At 38.5% G+C, this 20,616-nt stretch overlaps 1 protein-coding gene across 1 annotated transcript in view; it reads right to left on the bottom strand.

Moving 5' to 3' along the window:
• Positions 1 to 395: 395 nt before the first annotated feature.
• NOX3 (NADPH oxidase 3) overlaps positions 396 to 20,616 on the bottom strand; it is a 39,511-nt gene continuing 19,290 nt past the window's right edge. The window contains exons 8-13 of the mRNA XM_059843367.1: positions 18,370 to 18,462; positions 17,042 to 17,295; positions 13,425 to 13,587; positions 6,172 to 6,318; positions 2,749 to 2,873; positions 396 to 522 (exon numbers count right to left, since the gene is read on the bottom strand). Of these exons, the coding sequence (XP_059699350.1) occupies positions 396 to 522; positions 2,749 to 2,873; positions 6,172 to 6,318; positions 13,425 to 13,587; positions 17,042 to 17,295; positions 18,370 to 18,462 (909 nt within the window). The remainder of the gene's footprint in view (positions 523 to 2,748; positions 2,874 to 6,171; positions 6,319 to 13,424; positions 13,588 to 17,041; positions 17,296 to 18,369; positions 18,463 to 20,616) is intronic.

Genomic DNA, 20,616 nt, shown 5'->3' with positions numbered 1-20,616 from the left:
CAGTGGCAGTGTAAAATCCGAGAACCGGGAAGGAAATGCTTTCAATGGGCATGATTTAAACAGCAGGGATGTATTGCCTGCAATCTACACAACAGCCAAGTACAGCTCTGAATATCCATTTTACTCATGCCTTTTTCTTCAAAGGTTATGGTTTGTGTGCGTTTTCACACAGGTGTAGAGGGATTCCCAGCATCATTAAGTAAGCAATGAAAAGGCTGAGGGTCCAAATCTTTAGCTGCCATAGGATGGCATTTTTCTACTGAAGTCAATACACCTATTTCAATTTGCAACTCTTAATATCCGGCCTGAATGCTGCTAAATGAGTAGAGGACAGGAGAAGATGGGAAAAAAATGCACAGCCAGGTAATATCTATTATACAACTAAGAAGTACAGCCTAGAAACTTTCTTTGTTATAGTGAAACTGAACTCCTCTTGGATCAACTGACGAATATGAGTTGCATGTCTTCTGCAGGATCTTAGAGAGAGCCTTGGGTCCACAGAAGAATACACCAATACTGTTGCTGAAATCAGAATAACAACAACAAACGTGAGAGTAGCAGGGGAAATGGATACACTGTATTTTTTGGCTGCCTTCAGCTTTGCATCTTTTCAAACGGCTTTTTGAGAAATACATTTGAAAACACTTGTGTTACTGTATACTTTGTGTTATGTACTGTATAATTAGTGCTGCTATGTTAGAGCGTAATAATTTTAACAATTTCATGTTTATTATGTCTCATTATTTATTAGATTGCTATATTAGAGGTCACAAAACGTTTTAAATGGTAACTGTTTGGTTTTGATCTTCATAGCTTTTTCAGAGAGCCAAACATCCTACTTGCACTGAAAATTTTAAGTGCTTTTTCTCCAGCTGAGTTAATTTTTTCCTAAAAAATTATACAAAATGCTCAGTTACTTCTGAGTTTTCTTCTCCCATCCGTGCCCCCCACCCCAGCCCCCCTGCTGCCTAGTCTAACACTTTTCTGCCCACAGACAATTTTAAAATGGCTGATTTAATAACAACATTTGTAAATAGGTACTTCTTATACAACAAGAACATGACAAATGTAACAAAAAATTGTGTTCATACATGCACAAGCACGTAAGGAGCTGGTAACCTGGCTGCCTGCTAGAAACTGCCTAAAGGGTTTCCCTCCAAGTACACTACACATAGTGCTTTAAAACATGTATGCAGAAACAGATTCACACATGTGCTGTGCTGCTGGGGAAAGCCCAATCTGCAGAAGGGCAGGGGAAGTGGCAAGTGATAGAATGAGTTTAGAAAAGTTTGTTCCTGTAAAGGAGGGGCTGTGGATGTGATTCTGGTGCCCAAGCCATAGCCACCAGAAGTCGTGCCCAAATTGTTCTGGTGCTCAGTTGCACCAGGTTTAACCTGAAGTGGTGCTAATGTGCTAAAAGACACTCTTGCAGCTAGGGGGAACTCTGTCAACCTAGGCACAGGGACCCAAAATTTAATCAGATCCTAAAAACTGATTGTTTCGTCACACAGTAGAAACTCTCCTGTTTGACTCTTCAATCTTCAATAACTCAGAGTAAGAAAACACAGGGTATTCCTTTCTCATAAGGAATCCTTATTTCATGCAAGGTTTTCTTTAAAAGGTTCAACATTGCCCATAAACATGGGCCTCTAGGCTCACAAAAAAAACCCTGAGATTTTTCTGTCAGTTTAGGACTGACTTTCTATGGAACTACCTCAAGATTCAGTAGGGAAAGCTAATGCCCATATCCCCATTGAGCAGCAGAAAAACATTTTTATCTCATCTGTACTTACAGTTGCAGAAGTAACTAATGTTAAAAAGTAATGTTTCAACTATAACTTTAAAAGCTGTGTTTATATAGTAGAATCCCTATGAAAGGTCTTTCAAAAGTCATATTTTCTATTCTTGGCCTTTTTATGCTTTTAATCTTTCATATTTCCTGATTGTATTTATTTTGACCTCCATCAAGTGAATTCTCTATTACTGTTATTTTTGCAATTTTATGGTATTCTTGTAGCTTACTGTATTCTCTTTGATCTCCTCCCTTTCAGCTTTTCCTTGGGTCTTTTTCATCTTTTAAAAGAAGTTTTCTCCTTTTTCTTTTTGTATCTCTGTCTTCCAAGTGCAAGCCTTTATTTTGCATTAGCAGGTAAATGTTTGGAAATCAGAAAGTCACAAAGATTCTGGAATTTTCTTCTGCTGAACACAAAATATTTCAAATTCTTGCTTCAAAGGCTTTCAGGAACAAAGAAGCTTTTCTCAGACCACTAGCAAATCCACCAAGTTCAAATGAACTGTCTTTGCCAGCAGAGATGAACTAATAACAGAGCAGCATAGTCTTGCAAGAGCGGCCAAATATGTTAGGGGAACAAACATATCCTTGACATCATAAGAAAAAAATCACAGTTTATCTCTTTAATAACCATCTTCAAGGGAAATTAATGCTACTTTGTCCTTTGTGCAGAACAGTAATTGGATTGTGTGTTTCAATTATATCTGGACAAAGGCCAGGATATTGAAATACTTCTAAATATTAGATTTTCTTGTCCAAAAATTAGATTTTATTGGCATTCTCTTTCCGAGATTTCTTCATTAAAATCTTCATTAAGCATAAATCTACTTTCCACACAGCAAAAAAAGAAGAAATTGTTTTAAAAGGGTCATTTAGAAAGGTTTGCTCTCCCCTCCTCCCACTGTTTATGCTGAGAGAAGAGTTACCTAACAAGGTTAGAAACCAGCCTGCCTTACCTAGGATGGTTTTCAGCTAGTTTCTTGAACTCATTGTCCCAGTTTGGCCTTCCATAACAGGTTTTCTGTCTCAAACCAGTAATTACATCCATCTTGTCATCACAATGTAGAGCTATGTGAGTAGCCTAAAGGCAAATTAACAAGATAATAATTTTAGAGTCAAAAACATATATCCAAGTAAGAGGCAAAAATAATAATGCTGGGAAAAGTGGAATGAGGGAAAGGACACTCTACAATTATCAAATGGGAGGAGAAGAGAAGGAGAAAGAGAAGGAGAGGGAGGAGAGGGAGAGGGAGAGGGAGAGGGAGAGGGAGAGGGAGAGGGAGAGGGAGAGGGAGAGAGAAGAAGATGAGTATTTGAGAGTTCACAATATTACTAGAATTGTGAAAAGCCTTTCCAAAAGTACCTAAGAGCTAAGTCCAGAGCATTCTGGTGCTGATGGAAAACCCAGTGGATATTCTAGCTCAGCAGGGGTAAGAACAGGGGTTCCGTGGAGGACCAAAAAGATGAGGAGGGGTCTGAGCATCTCTCTTATGAGAAGAGACTGTGGGAGCCAGGCCTGTTTAGCCAGGAGAAGACTGAGAGGAGATCTCATTAATTCATGTAAATCTTTCAAAGGCAGCTGTCAGGAGGATGGTGCCAGACTATCTTTGATGGTGCCCAGTGGCAGGATGAGGAACAATGGCCATAAACTAAAACACAAGAAGTTTCATCTCAACATGAGGAAGAACTTCTTTGCACTAAGGGCAGAAAAGGCTGCCCAGGGAGGTGGTCGAGTCTCTTTCTGGAGATATTCAAAACTCACCTGGACAAGTCCCTGTGTAACCTGCTCTAGGTGACCCTGCCTTGGCAGGGGAGGTTAGACTGGAGGATCTCCAGAGGTCTCTTCCATGCCTAACAATTCTGTGACTCTGTGTGAAACCCTCTAAGTTTTGACTTTTCTCTTCAGGCAGAGGCAGGTGCAGAAAGTGGATCACCTCAGATGAAGCACTGAACCAAGTAAGTTCCTCAGCTCCCGAGTGCCAGGAAAAAAATTCTGATTTTCACAGGCATTTGCTGTCCTTCAGCTCCTATACTGTACCCATTGCCATTCCATCTGAGTACTACCCAAGTGCATTTAAAAACAAAAACCACTGTCGCTCCTACTGTACTGTTTTTGTGTAGGGGTAATATGCTTGTTTCCACTACAGACTATCATCATTGCTGTCACTATCAAGAAATTAACAGAGGAAAGTAAGTTTAAAAATGGAGTTTGCATTTAGTCCAGGCCCTAGCATGGACCAAATTTAATGATCATCTTCTGCAGAAGTGGTTGCTGAAATTTAGATCCATTTCATAGGAATACTCTATATTTCTTCTTTTAATGAGTCTTCCATGTTCCTTACCAACACAATTATTCTTGTCAAGCAAAGTGGTCACAAGAGGTCATGTTTCTAAAAGCTTCTTCTTGTTAGTTTGAGCCACCGTCATGAAGGATTTGGAATAGTTTAAGAAAGACCTTAAAGTGTTTGGTGAGAGTGGGAGGTAGAAAACTGCAGAATTTTTTAATTGTTTGCAGCAAAATTGTCCCATTGATAAGATGGGCTGTTAGCATTAAGTGGAAGTTTTCCAGGATTTCTGATATTAGCCTTTGCAATAGCTCAGAGTGCTAAGGTTGCCTAGGAGCCCCAGGGGTATTGCAGGGACTTGTCCAAGCAGAGGCAGACCATGTGCCTTATCTGCTTGACCATCTGTGGCCAACATAGAATCTGCAAAGAGCTAAAAGCATTGAACAAACATGTCTGAGGAATAGACACGTGTCAGTAAAGGACATGGTTTAAAGGTTTAAAATGCCCATCCTCCTTGGGGTCAACTTCACTTGACTACTGGTCATCTGTATGGTGAGACAGGGAGAGAACCCTGAGAATGTTGTTTTGTTTTTTGCTAGGGGAGAAGTAAAATATAATGCAAATATTACTGGTGCAGAAGCTCAAATTTTGAGGAGGGATGAACAGGAATTTACTAAAAATAAAGTCCTATGGGATTAGGGAACTTTATGTGTATCTGAAGAAGATGATGTTACTGAGCACAGTGCCCAGGTCAGAGTGGGAGAAACAGCCACTGAAGAACCTTCCTCTGACAGGAATCAAGAGAGATCATGGGGTTGAAGAGAGGAAGAAGTCCCTTCAGAAAAGTGCAGGGCACACAAGTGAAGAGAGACAGATGCCCACCATTGTCAAGAACCATTGTCACCCTACCTGACTTCTGGCCTGATATTTGCCCAAGAGGGAAGAGAGGTGATAGCTGAAAGATGAGGGCAGCTTTGTGGTTTTCAGGTTCCCCAACAGCTTCTTTAAGAGCAGGTTTTAGGAAATACCCTGTGATATTGCTAATGCAGAGCAGTAGTCTCTATAACTGCCATATACTTCACAATGGGAGTGGATTTTTCTGAATACAGCTTTATGCACATACCTCATTACTTGACAGAAACTCTGAGGAAAGCAGAAAGAAACAAAGGAGGTTTTGTATCAGCAGAGGCAGAAAAGGAAAAGCTCTATGAAATCTGTATTTTTTTTCATCTCTACTAGGCAGCCCTTCATTCAACAGAGACAGCAGGAAATATAACAGTAGAGCAAAGACTTCCCTGTTAGAGTTTTTCTGGCAGGTGCCTGACTTACCACTGCATGATCTGAGTGATCCATTAAAAAGGGAAGAGAGAGAGAGAGAGAGAGAGAGAGAGAGAATCAACACATTTGTGTTTAGCTAAAGACTAAAGAGGATGAATAATATTGACCCAGTCTAAGAATTAAGTGCCTGAGGTGGTATGATCCAATGAAATTATGAGATGGCAAATTTAAAGTCAATCAGAGAAAATGTCTTTTCAAACTACATGAATTAGATCATGGAGTTGGTTGCCAAAATTTTCCGAGTGCAGTACATTTCAAAAATGCACTGGAGATATATATATATATATATATATATATATATATATATATATATGTATATGTATATATTTATTTATGTGTATAGATATATATGAATTACTAAAACAGAAGTTGTATTAAATAATGAGAGTAAATGAAACCTACACTTTTTAGACAGTCCTCAACATTTCAGCACAAAAATGACAGAATCTGATGAAAGACTGTTCTTAAGACATAGGCAAAATATCCCTTGATGAAAGCTCTATGCACTTTTCTGTGAGACACCTGGTAACCATCTTTGCCCAAGACAAGGTGCAGGATTGGAGTAATCCCTGGCTTGATTTCTCCATTCCTGTTTTCCTAAATGTGAGATGTAAACAGACATCTTAGGATCTTCATATTTACAGTTATTTTTCTCTCTGCTTCATCCATCATTTATATAGCTGTTCCTGTTCCATATGTTACCATACTGGAAAAGCAAGGTACATTAACCCTGACTTGTAACAGTTTCATTATTACCTGACTTTCATCCCAGCCAGTAAGAAATATATGATAGCTTAGAAAATCATTTTTCCATTTTTCAGCCATTTTTGCTTCCAAATGGAACAGAAGATCAGCAAACCACTCAAATGCTAATGCGTCTCGACAAATCCAGTAAAAATAAACCTGTCAAATAAAGTAAAGAGATTTAATAAGAATCAAACTTTCAATAAAACTTCCTAATTACTGGCTCAACTCATTAACCATATAGTGTGTGATTCTTCTCCACACTAAATTTATAATAAACATAATTTTACATCATTTTGACATTTTAAAATTTTGATTGTCATCCTAAACAATGAGTGAATATATTAATGTGCTAGTGAAAGTAGGCAAGGGGCAAGCTTCCCATAAAGCCCTGCCAGTGCATCTCTGCTTTGACTTGTAATACCTAGCCCTTCATTTCTTGAAAATAATTTGATGATTATTTGAAATTTTGGATTTATTTACTTTTATTCAGCATCGAAGCAAGGAATTCCTTGTTTCTCAAGACATTTTGCCATAGACTAACTCTTGATGTTGCCAAAAGGTACTTAAGTTCTCCAAGTCATATGCCCTGTATAAAACAGGTAAGAAAAAGCCCTTATTCCTTTTTTAAAAATGTATTTCATGTTTAATTTGGAGCATCTAGTTCCTAGGGAAACCTGAAACTAAATTTACAGTTGCCAAAGGGGTGAAATGAACTGCTATCCCATGATTGGTTTTTTATTATTTGAATCCCTCCTCTCTATCAAAAATTGACACAATTTCTCTCATCCAGATTTCACTAGTTTCACTTTTCATCTTTTTTGTTTATTATCTATTGGGTTGGAGAACCTGTTATCAAAGTTTTGTTCTACAGGTAGAAATTAGAGGATGAGATCAAGTCATCCTATAATTGTGTCTATGGCAAACCAAATGTTCCTGGGATCACTGCCACTGAGAGGCATCCTTTAATCATTCCTATGGCTTATTTTTCCTATTGCAGTAAATCAAAAACATAGCAGAGTTTGTTGTTTTTTGATTTTTTTTTAACAAAGAAGCTAATTTATTAATATCTTGGCATAAGGTAATGCTTGCATAGGAAAAAAATCTTTCAAACAAGACTGTTAGTCATTGTCCATATGATGATGAGTTTCTTTTTCAAGAGTCTTCCTCTGGCATCTTCAGCTGGAGCAGTGGGAGTCCACAAGAACCTTTTTCTGCCCAGTTTTTACAGCCAGCTGGCCCAGGGATCATTGTGACCACTCCTGCACGTGCATGATCTATTGTGATCTGTTGTCTTAACTGCATATAAAGCATCTTCTAACTAATTAGCTAATTCTAGAATTCTAATTCTGTGCTATATGACCACTTCTGCAGGAATGGTTTCTGATGACCATTTGCAAATGTCTTGTCTGTGTACAAATCAATAAAGTTTGCAGCAGGAGCTGCCTCAGAACTGATGAAATTCCCTTGTCAGGATCTTATCTACGCACTGAAACTCAGTCACTCCTAGACCCATCAGGAGTTACCTTAGGGAGTCTTCAACGCCATCATGATTTCCCGGCTGGAAATCTCCTCTCACAATGTGTGCTGTGTAGAGGACTGGGACCAGTCCACCCCCTGGTTTCAGCTCAGTGCTTTCTATGATGCCAACACAGATGTGGAGACAACTCAACTGTGAGTTCCTGCTCTAGCCAGAGGATGAATGCCTGAAATTCCCAGGCTGTCTGTCCAGGTACTACCCTGATGGCAGTCTGAAGCACAATTACAAGATAAGTCTGATTGCAATTCTTATTACTCAAATTCTGTAGCTCTTGCCACACACTCTACCATTATTTTGACCAGATGGTGCCAAACCTCAAATGGGCCTCTGCAGGCTGTGTATTTTCATAATTTAACCAAAGAAGAAATTCTCAAACATGGAGGAAGTCTAAAAATACAGTTTCAGATGTGAAAGGAACAGCAGGAAGGACAATCTATAAGTTTATAAAAACTGGATGATTGGAACTTATTTTATTGTGACTGTGATTTTTATTTTGTTGCAAAATCTTTTAGCTTTTTTCAACTCATCGCCTTCTCTGCTCACCAGCCCCCCTGTCTTTTATTGTACTGCAATATCAAAGGTGATCTGGAAGATATGTTCCCAAGGCAGTCATTAACTCTTTTCCACAGGATCAATGGGGTAAAAATGTGTATTGGACACTTCTGAAATGAAAAAACCAGAGAAAGAAACCAGAAAGCTATAAAGAGATTTCCCAAAGATTTAATATATTAGGTTGTCAGACTTCTGGTAAGGTGGTGGGAGAAAAATGTGGTAATACCATGCTTCAGTGGAGATTTGGTGAAAGACACTAACAGTAATTTGAGATGTTTCCTAGATCTGAGCGTACTGTAAGAGACCATCTGTGGTTTATGTAAGAAATATAAATGATGTATGATCCCAGAAACAGAGATAAGGCATTCAGGGTTAAGTAGGGTATTTTTACAGCCCAGGAATAAGGCTGTCTGTGGAAGTTTAGTACTAACCATCTTAGCTATTTGCTTTTTCCCCTCCTGTTTCAATATTTTGCCTTAAATATGACCTCATTGCTTTATGGAGGAGGATTGCTGCTGATTTACCCTGGCACAGGTTATGAGGAAAAAGCAAGCCCACTGATTTATAGAATTTCAAATTTGTGGCCAACAACAGCATTATTTTAAATTACCAAAACTAGGTAAGGTTTATAGCCTTAACCTGTATGTAGCTTTTTTGTGTCTGAGTCCTAAAGTTGTTCTATGTATTCAGCACCTCGAAAATCAGCCCACTGAGTGCTGTCAGTCTGTATCACACCATAGCTGTTGATTTGTAGTGAGAAATTTCTTCCCCCAGACTCTACTTGATCATCTTATTTCTCAAGTTTTTTCAGCAGTGCATTTGATGGAAATGTATATTTAGTACATGTGTGTGGAGAGGAGATATGTGTTTCTAAATGAGTAAAGAAATGTTCATGGGGTAGCAACTGGGAGCATGTGGGCAGGACCGGGAGATAAGCACATTCAGGGAAGGAGGAAGGCAAGCTAACCAATGAGTTGAGACAATACAGTCTTCAAACTGGGGAACTGGATCCCAGAACATCAGACTATGCATCTTGAAGGAGTGCTTTTATCTGTTTGCAGGCCTGGCTGTCACAGGAGCAGCCAGTCCAACTGGTTGGAACAAGCCACCTCTGGCACACTCCTCTGAGGAAAGGATGCAGCTTTCAGAAGCTGCAAAAATTCCTTAAGCTCATCCCGCAGCCCCCATTGCATTGCCTCTGATTTTCACATTAAGGTGGCAGGCATTTGGTGATGAAGAAAGACTGCCTTTGTTTGAAGAAGTATTTTTGGCTGCGATTATAATCTTAGAAAGAAAAGAGATAGTGAAGAAGTGTGGCCTATGGGTAAAAGGAATTAGTTTCCCTTAGATCAAAGAGGACTTCTAGTCTAATATGTTAAAATAAATGGTGTTTACAAAGAAGTCTTCCTTTCTTTACACTGGCTGCCCATAGCATAGCACAACATATTACATATATAATTAAAATACAATAAATGCACCAAAAAATTAATCCTTATTAAAACAGTAGAAAAAAGTAGCTCCAGTGCATTTATATAATTAAAGATTATTCTGAAACCTGTTTTTTTCTTGTAAGCCTCGTACTATTAAATGACTGCAATTATTTAGGACCCTTAAAAATCTGGTTTAGATTTATGTTTCATTAGTCTCCACCCACCCTACTGCCATCAATTGCATTTATCAGCTTGATGGCTTGCCCAAGTAAACTGTCTTAAATTTTCCAAGTGCTCTTTTTGCAAATTGAGTTAGAAGCAGTATTGCTATTAATCAGATCAAAGCAGGGGTTTGAATAGTTGCTTATTTCTGTAATGCACTTGCAATTCATGGATATTTATCCTTCAGTTTCCTACATCCTGTATTTTGTGCAACGGGCAAGAGCAAGAGCTGTGTTACCTCTTTCCTGTAAGGTGAAAGAACATTCTTTGTAAATCAGCTTCCATTATGAGGAAAGTCATTAGTAATTATCTGTTGGTAAGCATTCATTTGCTTCTCCCTGCTCCCTGAGGGCAGAGTTGAAGCTGCAGCTCTGGGCAAAGCCAGCTTTTCACTAAACGGGTGTCAGAGGAGGACATCCCTCTTCCCTGACTCTTGCTGCTCTCTCCTAGGCATGAATATCCCCGCAAAAACCTCCTACACCTGCAGGTGAGCACCTCCCTGCAATCCTCCAGTCCTTCGTGCTCTTGGGTATTCTACATTACCTGTGGGCTGTAGCATACAAAAACAAACAAACAAACAAAACCCAACCCCCCCCAAAAAAAAATCAGAGGTCATACAGGAGTGGGGGGTTTGGCAGCCTACAGGGGGCACTGACTTAGGGTGGTAGCAAACAGCCTTTCCCATAAATGCATAACAAGGTTCAAAATCATATTCCTAAATTTGAGGCAAAACGCTTAAACTGTTATCGAAAGAGATCAGAAAGTTGGTTACATTTGACAGAAGAAAGAGCCTAGGTTTTTAGGTCTTCAAGACAAGGTTTTTGTGCAGGACTGAAGACTGGGGCAGATATTTACCACAGGCAGGGAAGTCGGTCCCAAAGCAAATGGAAGAGCGGATTGTGTTTTCCTCTCAGTATGTAGCTGAACTGCCACAACATGCTGTGGTTGTTTAAGGTATACATGGATTCAAAAAACAATTAGACTGCTTCATGGATGAAAAAGCCACAAAGGGATATTAAAGACAGAAGTACAGCTCTTGTATCAAGAGGTTACTGAGCTGCGAGTCGCTCAATGGTGAGGAAGTGTCCTGCAAAAACCAATCACCATCCGATTTTTCTGGTCTGTGTACTTTTCTCTAGGTGCTCATGAAGAGCTACTCTTGGAGACAGGATATGGGGCTATATGGATATTTGGTGTTACTTAGTAAGACCTTTCTTATGTCTTTTGTAGGGAAGAGAAAGTGGATGTTTGCTAACACTAGAATCTGATGTATCAGTACAATTTTATCAATTTCTGTAGCAATTGATCTGAAAAATGAGACCACTAATGAGAAAAAAATAATCGTATTATGCATAACTAAAGCCAGTAGAAACTTTCCAGCCATGCCTGGTAGTACATGCAAAAAATGATGGGGAAATGAGGGCTCTAAGGCTATTTAATTGTGAAGAATCAATTAGATAAATGTATACTCCTTTTGATTTGTTGGGTTTTTTAAATTATACAGCTGCAGACATTATGGAAACTATGAGTATTTATATCTCAACCATGTGTGGGCAACACTAAGAAATATTAGTTCAATAACTGCAATGATAGCTGTACTCAAATCAAAACGAAGCTGTTAAAAAAAAAGAAAAACCTCTTATTTATTTCCTTAATAGACATTTCTATGGTACTCATCATGGCAAAAAGAGAGTGCTGAATACTTTGAGGAAGATTAAATTATTTGTAATTATGCTACAAGTGGAAGCTTTTAACCAATGGGGAAAAAAAAAAGTGGAGCTACCCTGAGATTAATCGCTCTGAGATTACTGCTAAATTTTTTTAAGTAATGCTGTGAACTTCCTCATGACCTTTCATCCACACTTTCAAAATATTTTACAAACACTGCTGAAATTTAGCCTCATAACACCTGTGAAAAATAAACATCGCTGTTCCCACTGCACCAATAAGGAAGCCAAGATATAAAGAAAAGACAAATAGAAATCCTGATAATTTTGTGTTTCACAGGAATTCAGAAAAACTATAGAAAAATATAGAAAAAACTTTAGAAAAATATAGAAAAAACTTTTGTATAGCAGAAAAGCATGGCAGAATGCACGATGCATTTATCTTTCCTGGCACACTTAGCCAAAATTCTCCCTGTCAATGAACACCTTTAAGTATTCTATTGATGCGTAGTTGAATTCCGTTCTTTTCCCCTTAAGATAGCAACAATGACAATAATAACAACCCCACTTTTACTTATATACATGTAGAATATACATAATCTACATATATAAAGTTTGTATGCATATGCGTTGGCTCTCCTTCCAGTGAAAAAGATCATCCTGGTACAATCGTAGTGTTTGCAAATACACTTATTTTCTCAAATAGCGTGTATTTCCATTTTTATCTCCCTCCCTTCTCAGTGCTTTTTCTGCCTCAAAAATCCCCCCTGGCAATTTGAACCTGCCCTCAACCCCTCAGTTACTAAAATCCCAGATGCTTTTTCAGTGGCAGCTCGTCATTAAGATGCCAGTTTTAACACTCTTTCATTTAAAAAGATCAGCCCCTTGGTCCTGCAATCAGCTCCATATGTATTGACCCTTTCAGAGATCTGTCCCTTCCAATGCAATTTCAATGTTTGTCCTTAAATGTGAAATGTAGAACAGTTCCTGATTCAGCTTTTAAACTGGAAAATGGCCTAAAAGCTGTAAGGTCCACAAGCTACCACTTGCCATGATGGATATGGAAGAGAATATTTAATGCTGATTTTTTTCTGTGCTACCTTCTTACCCTCACCCCACTTCACCTTTTATCTCTTCTTCACCTATACTCACCAGTGCTGCCTCACATGCCATTAGCAGAAGGTATATAACAGGTTAGAAAATTAAGAGTATGTTAATTAATTTGGTGCCATCTCTACCTTATCTGAACATATTTTTTCAACAAAATAATTAAAGTGGTGCGAGGGAGTAATATGCATCTTGATATATGCATCTCATCTGGAGCTTAAATGCCTTTTATATTCCTTCTGTGCTGGTTAATATCCCGACTTTGCAATGTGAGAAAAGCAGCACATGGTTCCTGAATGCAGCCTTCTGGACCAGGACATGCTGCTGAAGGACCCTCGTGAAACTTGTACCTGGGCAAAGAGCAAGTCCTGCCCTTCACTTCTGATTGAGATGACATTGCAGGATTTATTTTTCATAAGGAAGAGTCTAAGTTTCTCTTGTAGCTCCCTAATTATCTGTCTAGCTGTGAAAGACATTCCACAGTTATCTCCAGTTGCTATTGAAAATCTGATCCTTCAAATTTTACTAAAAACATTGCAGCTTGGGCTACCTTCTTTCTTGGAGAACGACGGGGAGTTCAGGAGACTTCACCCCTTCCTAAGGCAGCTGGAAAGGGAGTGACTGCTTCTCAGAGCAAGTTGAAGAGGCTCACTCAAGTGACACTCTAGCTTTGAATTGCCTCTCTCCCCTGGCTAAGTAGGCTCACTTGTGGAACTTTTTAATGAAGCAATAAACTTTTCCACCTACCTTCTGCAGTGCCAGTACTGTGTTAGGGTTGCAGCATTTGTACCAAATGGATTTTAAAATAGAGGCAAATGGTGTGACTCCAATTCCTGCTGCAATGCACACGCTGACTCGGTAGTGGAAGATGTCTGTGGTTGCAGATCCATATGGTCCATCCACAGCCAGTCTACAGCAAAAAAACATTTTGTCAGGAGTCAACAAGACTTAAAGTGACAGAAAGGTTAACATTTGTTGGGCTACACATTGTCAAAACTGAATTCCTGTTAAAATAAAAGAGAAAATGCATGTCTAAGGTGGCACATAAATTGCCCATACAAATACATTTAATTTTCAGTGAGTGCCATTTAATAGCAAAGCAACTGTCTTTTCTGAAATGAGAGAACAAGAGCACCCATGTGGATTTGGGGCCTGGCCATCTATTTAAGCATGCAATTGCAATTTTCTGGCTTTCTGAAATGTGATTAGTCATATAATTGCATGTCCAAATTTAGCTGTGGAATTTGCATATTTAATTATGAATTACTGAAAAGCATCCTGTTTTAGAGCTTTATTTGTTATATTGTACATATCAAAGTAAAGAGGAACAGATTATATTAATCATTTTTAGAAGTTCTGTATTTGAGTTAAAGTAATAAAGGAGAAGGCAAGAAAAAGGTCATCATATGCAAGGGAACTACCATTTTCTCAGCTCTTTCTGAAAAAGCAGTATTTCAGGAAATCATTTTTGGCAAAATAGTGTACTTAGTATCTGATGTAAAGGCAAAAATGTGTAGGGAGACATGGTTGTTGATATTACTGCCTCCTGTAATCAATGTTGCTGATGCCAAGAAATAAATTTTGGTCAAAATTAGAGATGAAAAAGATTGTTGAATAATGAGATTCATTCCTTTAGCTAGACGAAATGTAAATACACACAGTACTTTGGAGTGCTCTTTCCAGCCCTGTCTTTATAAAACATACATGCTTGGAAGATGGTTTCACCAACACCCAGTCCTTAGGGGAAAAAAAGGGTTTTTTCTTCCTTTTAGATTTTATGTTGTTTTGTACTCTTTACTGCATGAATCATCCTTAAAATTTATCCTTAAATAGTACAGACAAATATGCACACATGATTAAAATGAAGTGTTTTAACAGGAAGAGAAAGGGGCAGCCCCAAGCAATGCTACACACAAATATAGGGACACAATGTATCTCAAACATTTTTGTTACTTTTTTAAAAGTCCTAACAAACATTCGTTATTTTATTTCAATATTCAAGATGCCCTGCAAGCGCAGTAGCAAACAAAACTACTGCCAGCTACTCTGGCATAATTGCTAGAAATCTGACCCTAGACATAAAGATTATTTTTTTAAAATATGTACAATTATTTAGATTATTGCCCAGCCCAGTGTTTTTTGGGTACTCAAAAATTCCTGTAAAATATGGCTAATTTACGGTGAATTAGTATAGTTCCTAAGAACAGCTTTCAGACAAGCCTTCTGTGTAGTTCAGTGTGAGGCTGGAAGCAATTCTCATTGTTGTCAGTAGATTGAGAAAAAATTGATCTGGAAGAAATTTCAAGGATTCTCTAGTCTGTTGCTGTGCTATAAGACAGGTTCAATTATTTCTGAATCATCCCTTGAAGAGATTTGTCTTGTCAGTCTGCTCCTAAATCCTCAGGTGACAGAGATCCCATCATTGGTTTGAATGCTTTACTCAGCCACAGCTATACAGCTGAGCCAAACACAAAGCCTCAGAGAAAGAGGAGAAGGAGAAACTGAGCTATGCAGCTCATTCATTAGATCTAGCCAGAGTGGATGAAGGTAGGAAGATAGTAAATAAAGTGCCAAAAAGAATATTACAATTGTATTTGCCGAAGAGATGTAGAAAATAGGACTGTGGGCTTTCTTACTGTGGTTTGGATTGTCCATACTCTTCCTATCCATTTCATTAGAAAAAAAAATAGATTTATGGGGAAAGCAGGAGAAATATTTCATTTCGAAAAAGTACCATTAACAGATTCTGTGATTATTTTTAGAATTTAAACATTTGCTGATCACCATGATGATTGTGTAGTACTCCTGACTGTGAGAGCAGTTAGATTTTGGGGCAGTGTAATTAAACCAGCAATTAAGTCAGCCAAAATCCTGAAGAGACGTAACATGGAACTTAATTATTTTCACATTAATAGCCTATTCTATGGTTTTAGCTCCCAAATTTGTCAGAAATCACAACTGCCTTTGCTACCTATGTATGTGTAGGAACATTTATTTTAATCCTCTTTAAGTATTTAAAAACCACACATTTTATTCTGAACCCTACCTTATTACTCAGTTGCTATATCTTCTATCTTCTGCACAGCCTCTGCTATATATTATTTTTTTATATAGTCACCAATTTGGTGTGTAACTTTAGCTATTGAAACCGTGAAAAAGCCCTGTTTTTTGCTTTATTGCTAGTTTAACTATTGAAATATTCTTTTTAGTATATTGCAAGAAAGAAACTGAAAGATGTCATTAGGCACCCTAATGAGATTAAAAAGAGGAGTGTTTATATATGACAGTACTGTTAATTTCAACTCTGCATTGTGGCAAGCAACATTTGATAACTTTTTCTCTTCCTCATTTTTTACACTTGCTGTCAATCACTTTGAACAATTTTTGCTCCAGTTCTGCTGAAATGGCATACTTCTCATTCCATTTGACTTTAACAAAGGCACTGATTTCATTTCTAATTCTTATTAACTGATACAATGCAAGGACTGGACCAGATTTTCCTGTCTGCACCCAACCTCTAATAAAACTCTGCAGCTCGGTGGTGTCCATGAGCTTTCCAGGGGGAAATCAGTCCCTGCAGTCCCAGGTCCTACACACTCCACTAGAATTCAAATGATCCTGTGCTGGGCTCTTCTTTGCTGAAAATCTCCCCTATTCCTGCAAGCAGTGCAGAAGCAGAGCTACGTGGTTTGAATCCATTCAGTACAGAGCCAGATCCTTGGCTGGAGTAAGTCAGGATGGCTCCTTTGACTTCAGAGGATCCCTGCCTAACTTGGATCAACAGAGAATCAACTTTTTGCTTGTATTAAGATGCCAAAAATACATAATTTGAACACAAATAGCCTTTATAAAGTAGAGCAGGGTTTGGAAAATAGACACAAGGTCAAAAGAGACTGTCAGAAAGAAGTAAGTTTTAGGCAGATGTTTCAAGGACAGCAAAATATCTAAGTAACTGAAAAGGAAAAACTAGAATTTTGGATATTATATGATGGGTACCATAACCATAGAGACAAAAATCCAGCAGATATCTTCCAATGTCATTTATTAAGCAACTGTCTTCCAAAAGAGATATCTTTTGGTGTAGATATAGGTGTTAGAGATACAGATGGAAGTAACAGAGATAAGGATGTTGATAAAGACTTTGTCTTGAATTAGTCATCGCATCCTCTTGGTAGCTTCTGGCCCCAGTTCATTATTATTTTTTTTGTGGTGTTTTTTAGCTTAATGTTGTATTTATGAATCCAGAACTACAATCTAGTAATGTATCATAAAAAACACATGCAAAATTAATTAAAGTTAAAATGTTAACATTTCTTCTAAAATGTAGAAATAGCATTTTAAAACATATTGTCTCTTATTCAAACCTTGGTAACATCCACAATTCCTTCAGAGATTTTTCCTCTGCTCCAAAGGCCTTGAAAAGGGCTGCAGTCCAATCCCCAACGAGCCGGATGTGGACACTGAAGTAGTCCTCCTCGGGAGCTGAGGTGAGGGTGAAAGGGTGCCACTCCAGCTGTGAGACTGATGGGCACTGTAGGAATATATATTGGCCAGCTCCCATTTTAAAGCCATGTTTCTTCATGTGGATCTCAAGGACTCCAGAGGAATGTGTCACCACCTAAAGAATGATAAAGGGACAAATTTTATTTTGATTCAGGAGAGTAAATGTTTTTTTTTCATTAGATCACAGATATCCCAACCTGCACGTTGCAGTGTTGTTGCCCAATGGCTTGAGAGCATGTACAGTATTGTATATTTTGTACATGTACAGAGCATGCAAACTATGTGTTGTGGGACAGCTTGACTTCTGAGTGCAAGACACAGAGGAAAGGCTGTAACAATTCAACAATTTGTCAAATTTCTTGGTATCAGCTGTGCATAATATAATACTAATATAATTAGGATAATTTCTTAATTCCTAGTTTTGCTCTCATGTAGCACTGCTAACTCTGTGGGATTACAAAGTAAAAAGCACAGTGAGCTCAGTTCTGATACACTTTTATAAAGAGGTAATGTCAGTTAGGCAGCAGTTTTGTATGTCACCCATTATATACTGAGATTCTCAGATCACAGCCACTCTGAAATCAGCAGCAGGTCTTATCCAACATCCTGTTCCCCTCGCACAAGATACACCTGTTCCTAATCCCTGGCTTGATACACGTGGACCCAGCTGCTTCAGTAGCAACATCCCCAGTCTATTCTGGTGTGATTTAAATAGTCCCTTGGCACACAGCTGGGGGAAATTGTTGCAGTGGTATCAGTGGAGCTTTGACTATGTATGCTAACTGATTGTATAACCCTTCATCTCCTTGGAAGACTCCAGATTTTATAGTAAAAACTGTGTGCTGCTACTGGAGTCAAGGTAGTCTCTGGCATTAACTGCAGTGGAACATGGTTTTAGTTCATTAAAAAGGGAGACCACAAACAGATGTTTGTGTTATGGTGGTGTGAAGCCCGGTACTTCATTAATCAAGTTTGGTCCCTTATGGAATATTCTTATGGATTTGCTATTGGAATAAATGCAAAATGTAAAATCAATACTTGGCGGAAAACTTGGTAATGATTGAAAAGTTGCTGAAGCTAGGAGTGAAAAATGAGGTCCCTCATATAGAGAGGTTACCTAAAAACAATAAAAAAGTCATTGACATAATGGGTTGGTTTTTTTTTCAGATACGCGAGCTCTGTTACATACCTTAGTAATTATGACTTCCTGTCGAAATCTCCAAAACCTAACAATTCTTTCACAGATGTACAACACCATAGGACTTAAAACCCACTTCCAAGCCTGTAGAAAATTCCATATTAAAAAGCAATGTTTATTTGAATGTCCACAAAAATACTTTGCTTTTCTGGTTTAAATCAGCAGGTAGCCTAAAAATAAATTACTTGATTTTTTGTAATTTTTGGTTTGTCTTTCTAAAGAGAGTATTTGTGTTGCTGTTGTAGCTGTTCTGGCTTTCTTGTGGAAGAGACATATGGGACTCCCTCACAAACACAGTCCAAAAGCAGTGCTAATATCCATCTGTACTCTGGCCAAGAAGAGTCTCTTAAAATGTTTTCCTATTAAAAGGCAAAGGATTAATCTTTTTAGGTGTTGTTACATACAGTTGTCATTGGACATGAAGCTCTATAGATGCATATAGTTATACAATATTACTCATAGATTTACCTTTATTTTTTTGCCCAAAGTCTAAAGGATTTCAAAGCAGGCAGATAGGAGTAGCTGTTACTGTCAGCTGTGAGTTTTCTGATGGTGCATGAGAAAACATTAAGTCCCAAGTATTCAATTAGAGAAATAGGAAACATTTCCATTTAATCCATTAGTCAACTCTTTATCAATAAATGTTTGGGGTTTTTTTGGTTTTTTTTTTTTTTTGTTTGTTTGTTTGTTTGGTTTTTTTTTTAATTTTTGATCTGGGATACTGAGTTGGTCATATTTTTTAGCAGATGATTGCTGTGCTTGCACTTGCTAATCCTAGGTACTGATCACTGTAACAATCAGAGATACTTGGCTATTCAAGTATACGAGCTGATCACTGAGTTGCGCTGATAGCTTAGATAATTAGATATAATTGAATCTTCATGATTTAAAAATAATGGGGTTTTTTCCCCCAGGAAGAGACACTGTTTTGTTTCCACTTTCATTTATTACACAGCTTACTCTAGCAAACTGGATACTCCACAATCATGTGGCTTTTAAAATTGCCAGAGAGTAACTTTACTTGCTGAAACATTGACTTTGCTCCACAAGCTGGGTAGCGAGGGTTATAAAGTATCTTTTATGAGAAGCAAGCCATAAAATTATGTGACTTCCTTAGAAACTGCTAAGGGGATGAAGTGGCAATTTCCCAAGGTTAATTCTTGAAAATTAAATTAAAAAAAAAAAAAGAAAGAAAGAAAAAAGAGCAGGATTTAATAATGGGAAGAAACCAGCATAAGCCAGAAGATTCTCAGCTAAAGCAGAAACTCAACACATCCGTTGTCCCTAAATACTACAGGTGTCTCTGCGCAGTGGGTAATCTCATGTCTTGAATACATTTGCATATATCAAGGCACAATAATGATGAGATCTGTTTTTCCTCCTTTCCATTTGTGCTACCTGTAAATAAAAGCATGTGACAGGAATGATAAGGTTGCAGGCTACTCTGGGCGAGAGCTCAGCTGGGATTTTAAATGTGCCATCACTCCAGCGCAACGGAGCATTCAATCCAAAATGTCTCTTGGCTGGGTTGGGACAACGGGGCATCCACCATGGGCTCCTAAGCTACATGGCTCCTGGCTGGCTAATCAGGGCATCAGTATTCTTGCCCCAGCAGTATTTCCTCCTGTAATGAGAATGAACTGGGATGGGGCGGTGATGGCCCAGGCGAGGCTGTGAGGACAAAAGTCCGGATGCCTCGGGTCAAGGGAAGTGCTCTGTCATCCTCACTAGGGGCCAGACTGGGCTGCATCCTACCTGCTGAAATATGGAGCAGGGGAGCACGTGTGGTGTGACTGAGAGAGGCCTCTGTTGTGGTAGCCTTCCCCAGGAGCCCTAGCTGGCTCTGATCACTTCACAGTGTCCCAGCCATGCACAAGGCTGTCCCCTCCCTGCTCCAAAGCTGCCCCACCTGCACCAGCCCCTGCCAGTGCTGCAGAAACCTTGTCATGGCTTCTGAGTGAACCTGTGCTGTTTGTCTGTGGTGCCTAGCAGGTATCACACCCAGCACATTACACATCTATATGAACAGCAAGGCACTGTTCATATAGATGATCTATATGCCATATGGTATTATCACAATTCATTTAAAGTAATGTGACTTTGCAAGTATGGCCCTGGGTAGGCAGGAAAGTGTGACAAAATAGTTTTTTGTCACAGAGAAGTGGAAGTTCTTTCCAGTTAGTTTTATGATAATGAATGTCAAGACATGTTGTTGGAAGCAGGCTTGTGTCTGTATTC

Source organism: Haemorhous mexicanus, chromosome 3 (assembly GCF_027477595.1).
Source record: "Haemorhous mexicanus isolate bHaeMex1 chromosome 3, bHaeMex1.pri, whole genome shotgun sequence".
NCBI lineage: Eukaryota > Metazoa > Chordata > Aves > Passeriformes > Fringillidae > Haemorhous > Haemorhous mexicanus.
Note: the sequence above shows the minus strand (reverse complement) of the source record. Positions and strands in the feature narration are given on the sequence as shown.